Source organism: Salmo salar, chromosome ssa03 (assembly GCF_905237065.1).
Source record: "Salmo salar chromosome ssa03, Ssal_v3.1, whole genome shotgun sequence".
Classification (NCBI taxonomy): Eukaryota; Metazoa; Chordata; class Actinopteri; order Salmoniformes; family Salmonidae; genus Salmo; species Salmo salar.
This window is the reverse complement of record NC_059444.1, coordinates 62761649-62773735: the sequence shown is the minus strand read 5'-3', so window position 1 is coordinate 62773735 and position 12087 is coordinate 62761649. Positions and strand designations below refer to the sequence as shown.

The window sequence follows — 12087 nt, the reverse complement described above, 5'->3', positions numbered from 1 at the left end:
GTTCTGTGACGCTTCAAAGCGAGCTTATGGGGTTGTTTCCTATCTAAGAGAGGAGGATAAGGCAGGCCACATCCATGTATCCTTCGTCATGGCCAGGTCCAGGGTCGCACCCAAGAAGCAGTTGTCAAGGCCTAGGCTGGAACTCAGTGCTGCCCTTTCCGGAGCCCAGTTGGCATCAACCTTGCGAGCCGAGCTCACCTTGCCAATCCAAAGGGTCATCTACTGGAGTGATTCAACTACTGTATTGACCTGGCTCAAGTCGGAGTCCTGCAGGTATAAGGTGTTCGTCGGAACTCGCATTGCGGAAATCCAAGACCTAACAGAAGTCCAAGACTGGAGGTATGTTGACAGCGTAAACAATCCTGCTGATGACGTTACTCGTGGTAAAACACTTAAGGAACTGGCTCAACCCCATCGCTGGAGTTTGGGGCCACCATTCTTGTCCCAACCAGAGAACGAGTAGCCGACAGCCCCCAGGCGTGCAGCCCCTCCGCAACCAACTGAAGCTCATGAGTTAAGGAAGTCCGCCCAATGCTACAGCATCTCTACGGAACCAACAACAGCTCTCCCTGACCTGACACAATCCCAAACCCTGCCGGATCTGATCACCGCCACAAACCACACCTCAGATGGGGTGGCTTCCATACCCACCTCCCTCGCGGCAGAGACACTACTCCTCCAGCATGCACAAGCAGTTAGCTTCCCTGAGGAGCTAAAAGCTCTGAAAGCCGGTAGGGAGGTAGCTAAGGACAGCCGTCTTCTCTCCCTTGCCCCAGAATATGATCAAATCCTTGGAGTGATCAGAGTCGGAGGGAGGCTGCGCCAAGCAGAAGTTTTGGATCCCGATGCTATCCACCCAATTATCCTTGACTCCAGACACCCTAGTACCAGGCTCCTCATCAAGAGTTATGATGAGAGGCTTCTCCACCCAGGGCCAGAGAGAGTCTATGGGGAGATGAGGCGGAAGTACTGGATACTTGGAGGACGAGGAGCCATTCGTAAGCACCAATATGCCTGTGTGGAATGTCAGAGATGGCGGGCCAGAGCCACGGTGCCCAAAATGGCAGATTTACCCCCTGCTCGCTTACGCCTCCTCAAACCACCCTTCTGGTCAACAGGAGTCGATTGCTTTGGCCCCTTGACGATCAAGCTAGGTCGTCGAGTGGAAAAGCGCTGGGGCATTCTATTCAAGTGTTTGACCACTAGATGTGTCCACCTGGACCTACTGGAGAGTTTGGATACTGAAGCCTTCCTCATGGCCCTACGGCAGTTTATCTCCGACGGGGGAAACCCTACGAGATCCTGGCTGACAGAGGCACAAACTTCAAGGCAGAAGAAGCCAGGTTAGAGGAAGCCTTCCAAGCCATGGAACCCAGCCTCCAGGATCAGCTGATGGACCAACAAATCTCATTCAAATTTAACCCTCCAGGAGCTCCTCATTTTGGAGGAACATGGGAGCGAGAGATCAAATCTGTAAAGACGGCCTTACGAGTCGTACTGGGGGACCAAACTGTCACGGAAACTGTCTTGTGGACTGTCCTGATAGAGGTGGAAGGGATACTGAACTCCAAACCCTTGGGATATCTCTCTGCAGACATCGCTGACCCCAATCCGATTACACCGAATATGCTCTTGATGGGACGCTGAGATACGTCACTTCCTCAAGCCATGTACGCTGATACCAACCTCGTTGGCAGGCGCCGGTGGCGACACAGCCAGATCTTGCCTGACCATTTCTGGGCCCGATTCATTCGGGATTACCTACCAAGTCTACAGCACAGAGGGAAATGGCGGAGAGAAATGGCCAGCCTGGAAACTGGCCAAGTCGTAATGATGGTGGACCCTCAGCTGCCTCGAGCAGTTATCACTAAGATCATGCCTGGGACCGATGGTCGTGTTAGATCGGTGGAGATCCAGGTAAAGAACCGGACATATATCCGGCCAGTTGCCCGACTAATTCCTCTCCCTGAGATGACAGAGGACTGGGAGCAATGAGCCTTTTTTGAAGAGTGTGGAAATTAACCAATTTCCGGGGTGGCTGTAGAAAAAGCCCATGGAGTTGGTGGAATAATCCTTTAATTCATTGCCACTTACTCAGCTGGGCCAGGGGCGCTTTAATTAGGTCAGGTGGAAATATCCGCCAGATCTCCACTCCATAAAAGGAGTAAATCACCATCGCCTGATCGCACTGCTTTCTCTTCCTTCACTCTGTCAAATTCAGAAGTTCTGTGCGTCCATGAATCCACGTAAGTCCACCGACTCTGTTACCTTTCATCTGAACTTTCATCTGAACTATATATGTTGCGATCGGGAGAGTGGGCCATCAGTTGTTGTTTGAAGTTGTTATCGCGGAGCGCGGCTTGGAGCGCACGCTTCAAACATTTTGTGTAATGTGAATGATCAATGATCCCGGCCCTACGGATCATAATAGGCCAATTATGCGATTGGTATGGTTAATATGTAATGAAATTACGTGTACACATGAAGACACTTGAAGGGGTGAAATAAGAAAGCCATTGTTTGTTGAACTGATCGGCTCTGATATCCAACTAATGGCGATAATAGATTGAATAACCGATCACTGTTTGTATTATTCTTTCATGATTTATGATAAATAGTTACGAGCCTAAATTGCTCACCGATGATTCCTATTGACTTATTAATGAACTGGATTGTTGAATTCCCTAAATGATGTTAATGAATGATTGTTATGATTAGATCTTTGTGATGATGGATTTGATTGGATACACGTTATTCTGTTTCCTTTGTTATGCAGCACAGACTACTCAGTAAATATACCACTTTATGGTTAAAGGAATTCCTGCCTCAGTCTCATCCATTCCTCTGTCACCTGACCCGTGACCACCTGTTCACCCTCACTGTCAGTCGTCCTACCTGTCCAGCTACCCACACAGATTCCACTAATCTTTCAATTAGCATGGACATCAACACTTTTATTGGTTAGATTCAGCTGTTTTCCAGGTATGTGCTCATTCCTGTAACCATATCATTCATCAATGACCTGTGATGGCAGTGACTCATATTCATTGTCATCTATAATTTTTTTCTGTAATTCTCTGCCTCTAAATAGGCTCTTAGTGTCAGTGAAGTGTCTGGACTCCTCGGCTCCAACCTAAATTACCTGAAGACCTTTGAGAATAACACTGTAGTGCAGAACTAGGTCTCAAAGCAGTTACAGTCTGAGCTTGACAAGCTGGGTATCATTCTGACCGGAGGAAGGGTGGAGTCAAACACCACCCCCATGACAACAAATACTGCCACCACCATCATCAATACAACTTCTGGTAAGGTGTCAAATGTTGCATTAATGGTCAGCATGCTTTGCCAGTGCTAGATCCATTTTAAAATGTGATTCCATTAGAACGTGTACAAATAATTTGATTTCAATGAGGGAAATTAGTTATCTGTAATGTACCGTAAACATAATTATACTTATAATGTATAGGAATGTGTTTGGGAACAGACAGTAACAGTAATGACAGAAGACATTCAAATTTTAACCTTGTTATTCTGTTCTCTCTCTCCTTATCTTTTAGGTCAGAGCAGAGGCACATATCCAGCTCCTCTGCTTTTCCTGTTTGGTCTCTTGTTCATTGCAGTGCAAATGTAGATTCTAATATTGCAATAGAAGCATTATAATTTAGACCAGGTTGCATAATTATCATATCACGTCATAATATTATCTATTTTTAAAGAAGACATTAAAGCTGACATTATATTTGACAGCCAAATGAGTGCAGTATGCAATAAATATGCCATATAGTGTTTTATCAACTCCATTGCTCCAATTGTATTTTCTATTGGTTAATCATTAATATTAATATAACTACTGTAGGTTATTTATCAACTACTTAATTATTATTTTTTATATATCATTTTTGTTTATTTCATTTTGTATGTTGGTAATGGGAAAGAAATACACATTAATATGAGGGTGTTCTGTTGTGTGTTTTACTAAGAAGGGCCACTTTAACCTGCCAGAAATGCTTTTCTCAAAGAAAGGGAGAAAGATGTGACTTTTTAATTCAAATGAAAAAGTGTCCAATTTGGTTTTATATTTGCTCGTCAATGTCATTATTATTTACGGACCATGGTTTTACTTTGTTAAGTTGATGGTTCACAATAGTGATAGGCCTAAGAAACTGCATGGGTCAATCAGGATCAAAGAAATCAAATGGGTACCACAAAACGTGTGTTCCCTATGCTCATCATCAGCAAGTGAAAATACCAGAGAAAGAGGCCCAACTCGGCGGAAAGTCTTTCTCCCTGCAGCAGGTGGCGTTTTTTCGTTGTTTCGCCCACCATGGAAGGAGGTTTTGTATGGAAGTCAATGAGAGTTGAATTTGTTAAACAACAAAAAATGTATTTTCTACGTGAGCTTTATTTGGTCGAATATAACTTTCTTAAATTGTTACGAGTGTACTGATATAAGTAGGACACGTAACATCCCGGCAACTTTGAGAAAAAACACTTTATATAGGAGTAATCTCGAGATAGCTATAGATATTCATTGTATGAGGCTAATAGCACAGTCTCTCTCCAATGAATACAGGCGGTTTACGTCATGGAAATGTATCCACCAATCCAAAGAAAGGATAGGCGGGAGCTAGACAGACCTCGTGTCGCTTTGTGAATAATGACTCCCATTGTCATGTATAATTAAGAAATAATGCACGAAGAGGTGTGGTATTTTGCGAATGTACCACGGCTAAGGGCTATGTCCTATATTGGCCATATATCACAAACCCCGGAGGAGCCTTATTGCTATTATAAACTGGTTACCAACGTAATTAGAGCAGTAGAACTAAATGTTTTGTCATATCAGTGGAATACATTCTGATATACCATGACTTTCAGCCAATTAGAATTCAGGGCTCAAACCACCCAGTTTATAATCTTTGATAATACCCACTGTTAGCACCACGTGTGCTTTTATTTTGAATTGTTCTATTTATTGTATTTTTATTATTAACGACAAATCGATATAAAAAGTACATGGGGGAACACGTCTATATATATAAACGATACACAAAAGACAAACGTTGAAATCAACATCCCGGAAATTGATCACAATTACGTCAAAGGTCACACGAAATATTTTTTATAACTAACTCGTTTGAAAGTTTTCACTCGCAGATGGTATGGACTCTGGACAAATTTCAGGCGAAAAGAAGAAAAGTCCTCCTATCAAAGTTCTTTCCAGCCAACTCCGAGAGGGAAAAGATAACCGATTGAATGGCAAGCTCGAATTTAATATAAAAAGACTGGGACAATGGAAAAACACTGCGCTTGTAGTCTCTGTGGTTTGGATGCAAGGGACAATACTGGAAGTTCGGTCGGATCACAACACGGTGCTTCTTTTGGACGAGACAGGGACATTCGTTGTCAATGGCGTCAACAACATTCCTAAGGGCAACCCATGCCTACTTCAGGGTGAGATGCACTTTTATTTTCCTTCTAGCTGCAGCTAAAATATGTACAACATTTAACAAAACACTTGATTTGTTACCCCCTGATTTTACACAGGTAACTATGTAATGGTGATGGGGGTGATCCAGGCCCTCTCTCCAGAACCTGTCCTGCGCGCGGTAAAGATGGCAGACCTCTCTGAACGTGCTGCGATTCACAGAAAAATGTGGAAGTTGGAGGTGGAAGACCTCCAGCAGACGCTCACGTAGAAAGAAGCATAAGCAGTATGTTGCTATCAATGCCTGTTTGTTTTCATTTATTTTTAGCAAAATGTTAATATTGTTACTGGTTTTGAGTGGTTTCTGGCCTGCCTGATATTTCATTGCCAAAGGTAATGGATCATAGCCTAGAAGTACGTGCCCATCACCGTTTATGATAGAAAGTGCATTATATGCATATATTATAGTCTAACACTGTTTATGATAGGCTATAATTAAGCAATAAGGCACGAGGGGGTGTGGTATATGGCCAATATACCATGGCTAAGGGCTGTTTTGTCATACGCTTAGTATACTGTCAGCCAATCAGCAATATATGCATATAATACACTAAACATGTCAGAAGTGCTGGAGGAGGGTTATGATGGAAAAAAAGCTAGTCCGGGCAAGAAAGCACAAACTCAAACAAAAGACAAAGAATTGAAATTAAAGAATGAACAATGGTTTCATTTGGTGGTAAAATGATCTCATTTATTTGTGCTTATGTCATGCATACACATTGAAAAAGTGCCTTTTAAGTGAATTCTACAGAAGCACACAATTGTATGTGATGAATGAAAATAAATAGCGCCTATACAATCAATGACACCCTTGTGAATCCATGGACTTGGGAACGCTCAAAGGTGCCTGGATTTCAATCAAAACATCCTGAAATAAGACTTCTTCCGCAGCATAACCACTCATTCATTCAACCTAAAGGCATTTAGGCCTAAGACAACAAGTGGATCTACGTAGGGCAGTTTACGATGAGCTTGCTTACTTACCAGTAACCATCACAATAAGACTGTATTAACAGGTAGTCATGTTGCAGTTTGTCCATTTTCATAGGATCTATATGTAATCGATCACAATATCGACCAGTCTTACCTCTAACCCCACCACCAACATTGTGTGCACATTACTATTCAAACTGACTGCATATATATATATATATATATATATATATAAGATCCTTCATTTGAAAGTGCAATATTGACAAGTTATCTAGTGGACAAAAGTAATACATTTATATAGATCACTCGAGAAAGAAAAAGCAATATGCACCATAAAAGTATTTAACAAATTGAATCTTGATATGTAATACCCCTGTCTGTTAGGTTTATGTACTCTTGTTTGTATATTTCTGTTTTTTTGTATTTGTTGTGTTCATAAAAAAAAATACTTTACAGTAGCTCGAGCCAACTTCCAGGAACAAGTATGTATCACGTGATATTTTGGCGTCTGGAGCATCTACCAGTATTTGCATGACACCACCACATAACATTGAGCTAGGACTGATATGACCAAGAAGGTAACACAGCAAATCTATGAGCTCCTATAACTATTTCACTTTTCAAAATTGTGTCCATAGACAAACATTAAGTGATATATATTTTTTAAATGTACACGTTGTCAATTAAGATAATATAGCTACTACTGTTGCTTTAAAATAGAGATTGACGGCACAAATAACATTTGTTTCCATATATTGTGCATCACATGGTCTCATTTCCTGCATTGAAACAGGGGCCTTGAAGTTCGGTTCTTTCGTGAGTAGCTACTAGTGTATTTAATACACTGCATTAGCATTTTTTTTTAGAATGAAATCGGTTCCTTTAGGAAGAGCCATGGATTTTATATGTTGATACAGGCAGGGCTGTTGCTGCATAGCACATTGATGAAGACACGCGATCGCGTCGTCTGTCTCAATGGAATTGTAAGGAATCTCATCTAGTGCGTCTTGATTCTCCTTCCGACCCGATGTATCATGCATGTACAGACATAAATGCGTATTACTGGGCAATGATTCGGCGTGCACAGTTGAAACATGCGTTAGCATTGATAGCATAAAGGCGTTCCGTTCATAGTTCATTAGTGCATACGCTGTTATGCAGAATATAACGTATAGATAATTTATGATTGTGGTAGGCTATCAACTTAATTTTGTATCAATACATTATTTCAAGACTTTTGCTTCTTTGGTGGATTTGGAGGTTAGATTCTGTGTTGAGTCCGAAAATTCATTGTAAACAGATTCAGATGTGCAGATACAAGCACTGACAACAGGGTTTATTTTGTTAGTTAAATATTCAACATGATTTGCTTTTTGTGACCCCCAGGTCTCCCAAGCTGTACCGTAAAACACCAAAATCGGCGAGGGACCATACCACGCTGACCTTGTCAAGTACCCTGTTCTGTGACAATGCTCTGAGTCACCTTCCTGTTGCAACATGTACATCACAGATCACAGCCCAACTACTGGGGTGGTGACAATCGTAGTGATCCTCATTGCTGTTGCTGCCCTCGGTGTTCTCATCTGTGGATGTTGGTGCTACCTGCTCCTGCAGCGGATTGGCCAGTCTGAAGATGAGGAGAGTATTGTAGGAGAGGGCGAGACCAAGGAGCCCTTCCTGATGGTACAGTACTCCACCAGGGGCCCTCACGTCGAGCACAAAACCAAGCTCGCCCACAACGGCACTGAGAAACACACTTAACTGAGTCATTAAGAAACCGTGTCATCACCTAATATTAAGCAAGAGGATCACCTCATTCACATTTCCTGCTGATCATCGTCTTTCATCATGCCATTGAAGGATGATAAACGGACTGCAGCTCAATGTCAATCAATGTCTTATGAGGAAATTTGATATTTTTGTTTCTCATTCCACTGTGTGGATCTCAGTCAGGATGTGAGGTTGTGAGCAGTTCATTGTTATGTTTCTTAAGTGTACATATTTTGAACACAAAATTGTACATCTGATTGGTGTTGATAGTTTTTGTTAACTCACCAGTCCACTACTGAATTGTGACGGTAGACACTAGACAGTGCTCTGAACAAATGAGTGGGCAAAACCTGCTTGTTGGAAGAATGTATGACAAATTGATGACAAAACAATTTACTTAATATCAAGTGGCTCAAATTATTAGAAATTAGCTTAATTTGTTTGTTTATTTTGCATAGTTGAACTTGGTTTTGTTTACCTTCAGTATTCAAATGTGAGTTAATAGCCATTTTAATAATTTGCTAAATGCCAAATTTGTCCAAAGATAAAGTGTGATTCACTCCCTAGTTTATCTCTGTTGTTGCTGCTACTTACTAAATAATCTAGTGTACAAAATACTGTTTATTTTCTCCTGTGGTTGCACAGGCAACCACTCAACCAAAACCAGTCATTGAAAGGGCAATTCTCCTTTGATAAACCATCACATTTCACAAGCACAACAGGGTCCAGGGTCTGAGTTTTAGTGAGGTCCGCACTCTAAAATACTATTTGGAGAACAGCAAAAAGTTGGCCATGATTACTACACATTTAGATAGCTGGCTAGACTAATTTAACAATCTAAAAAAAAATATTGACATGGGCTAATTGAGTGACAGTCAGTGAGTGGCATATAAGAAGAGGGAAACTGCTGATGCCCCACCAAGTTTGAAATTGCACCTTGTGTATTCTACTATTCTAACTCTCAACAGTAAGTTGAGACCCCAACTGTTCCTAAAAAAAAAGATAGATTATTATATATTTTTTTAATGTTGGCAAGGTCCGTACCTCGTTGTCCTCATTGTTAGCTACAACACTGAGTAGCTGCTACAACTGACATGGGTTGAGAAGTCCTGCCAAGAAGCTACCAAGAGCCAATGACATATTTTCTATATTCAGTTGCAACATAGGAAATCCTGATGGCCAGATTCTATGGTAGCTGAGTAGGTTGATATTTGATGAAACAATGTTATGAAGTATTATGAAATGTGTATAACATTATGAAGACTATTGTTCTCTTTGTCATTTGATGTACCATTGTATAATTTCTTGACTTGTTAAATAAAGGTTAAATAAAAAATACGAATACAAATCAACTTTAAATGTTATATCGGTCCATAGGCCTTATGATTCCTTTTAGATTCATTCCTTAGATTCATTCCTCAACTATTGTTGATAGTTATTCTTATTGCTGTTTATAAGATGGTGAAATATCAAAATAATGTGACAATTTGTAGATTTTTATATGATTACACAAATGGTAATAGTATTGGTTCCAATAAGTTTTGCTTTCAAACTTGAGATGACAGTTACCCCACTTCTGTCTTGAGAGTTCAGCAGCGTGTGAAATACAGTATACATTTAAAAGTACTACTGAAAGACTTAATTGGAATGCTCAATGCCTACAGTGTCATACTGGTGCAGAGAGATGATTCATCATCTCCCACATAGCACGAAGGCAGTTAGAGTTAGGACCTACCCAAAACACAGGGCGCATTCCTCAGCCCAGGCATTGCTGACATGCCAGATATTACAACGTCTGAATAGGTATTTTACATTTCAGCTAACGACATATGTTGTAGCAATCTGTCAGTCGGTGACACAGTCGATGAAGTGGCACGAAACCATTGGTTGATGCATGCAACATCTGAGCAGGGGACCTGCCTGCTACAGTGCCTATAGAAAGTCTATACCCCATTGAACTTTTTTCAAATGTTGATTTAATTGTAATTTGTCATTAATCTACATAAAATAATCCATGTCAGTGAAAATAAAATTCTACACATTTTTACAAAATGAAATAACAAAAATATAGTAATTGCATAAGTATTCACCCCCTTTGTTTAGGCAAGCTTAAATTTGTTCAAAGTAAAATGTGTCTTAACAAATCACATAACTTATATTGACCTGTGTGTGAAATTACAGGGTTTGGCATGATTTTTGAATGACTACCCCTTCCTCTGTCCCTGATACAAACATCTGTAAGGTCCCTTAGGCAAGTATTGAATTTCAAGCACAGATTCAACGACAAAGACCAGGGAGCTTTTCAAAAGCCTCATAAAGAAAGGCAGTGATTGGTAGATGGATAACAATAACAAATCAGACATTTAATATATATCTTTAAGCATGGTCAAGTTAATAATTATACTGTGGATGATGTACTAAACCACACAGACACATCAAAAATGCAGTTGTCCTTCTGAACTGAGCTGCAGGACAGGAAGGAAACTGCTTAAGGATGTCACCATGAGGCCATTGGTGATTTTAAAACAGCTACAGCAAACTGGTCTCAGACTAGACGTAACATAGTAAATGTAAATCTGGGACACTCAAATTAGTATAATATGTTATGTTTGGCATAGTTACATAAGATAGGTTACTTAAGGCGAACACGAAAGGAGTGTGGTTGTGTACCGCGAACGTCTAGCAATGAAAAGGTTGTGTGTTTGAATCTCATCACGGACAATTGTAACAAATTAACATCTTTGCAACTACTTACTACTTTTGAGCTACTTTGCAATTACTTAGCATGTTATCTAACCCTTCCCCTAATCTTAATTCTTTTAGCTAACCTTAACCCTTTAACCTAACCTTAACCCTAACCCCTAGCTAATGTTAGCCATCTAGCTAACGTTAGCGTTAGCCACCTAGCTAATGTTAGTCACAACAAATTGGAATTCGTAACACAAGTTTTGTAAATTCATAACATATTATACATTTTGCAAATTCATAATATATATTGACAATTTGCAATTGGTAAAATATCATATAAATTGTAACTCGTAACGTCATACGAAATAGATTTTTTCAGGATGAAAAAAACAGGGTGGAGCTAAGCAAAGGCAAAATCCTAGAGGGAAACTTGCTTCAGTCTGCTTTATACCAGACACTGGGAGAGGAATTCACCTTTCAGCAGGACAATAACCTACAACACAAACCCAGATCTACACTGGAGTTGCTTACCAAGAAGACAGTGAATGTACCTGAGTGGCCAAGTTACAGTTGTGACTTAAATCTGCTTGATAATCAATGGCAAGACTTAAATATTGCTGTCTGGCCATGATCCCCAACACCTTGACAGAGCTTGAAGAACTTTAAAAAGAATAATGGGCAAATATTGCACAATACAGGTGTGCAAAGCTCTTATGAGACTTTACCAAGAAGACTCAAAGCTGTAATCACTGCAAAAGGTGTTTGTAAAATGTATTGACTAAGGGTGGTGAATACTTATCTAATAAAGGTGTTTTTTATTTTTCATTCATCTTAAAATATATGTTTTGCAAATTCATAATGTATTGTATGAATTGCAATTCGTAACATATCATATGAAATTGAGTTTTCCAGAATGAAACGAAAGTGATGGAGCTAAGGACAGGTAAAAACCTAAGAGTGAAACTTGCTTCAGTCTACTTTACACCAGACACTGGGAGGGGAATTCAAATAATTCAAGAATAAGAAAAAGAATAATGGGCAAATATTGCACAATACAGGTGTGCAAAGCTCTTATGAGACTTTACCAAGAAGACTCAAAGCTGTAATCGCTGCCAAAGGTGATGGTAAAATGTATTGACTAAGGGTGGTGAATATTTACATTGAATTTGGAAAGTATTCAGACCCCTTGTCTTTTTCCACATTTTGTT

At 40.2% G+C, this 12087-nt stretch overlaps 1 protein-coding gene across 7 annotated transcripts; it reads left to right on the top strand.

The window, feature by feature from the left end:
• The first annotated feature begins 5070 nt into the window (after nucleotides 1–5070).
• Nucleotides 5071–9543, top strand: cp075 (OB DNA-binding domain-containing protein C16orf175). 7 transcript variants are annotated; one of them, XM_014192938.2, is made up of 3 exons: nucleotides 5071–5454; nucleotides 5548–5714; nucleotides 7808–8273. In XM_014192938.2, exons 1-2 carry the CDS (start codon nucleotides 5163–5165, stop codon nucleotides 5697–5699), a joined length of 444 nt encoding a protein of 147 aa, XP_014048413.1. In that variant the 5' UTR covers nucleotides 5071–5162; the 3' UTR covers nucleotides 5700–5714; nucleotides 7808–8273.
• The last annotated feature ends 2544 nt before the right edge of the window (nucleotides 9544–12087 follow it).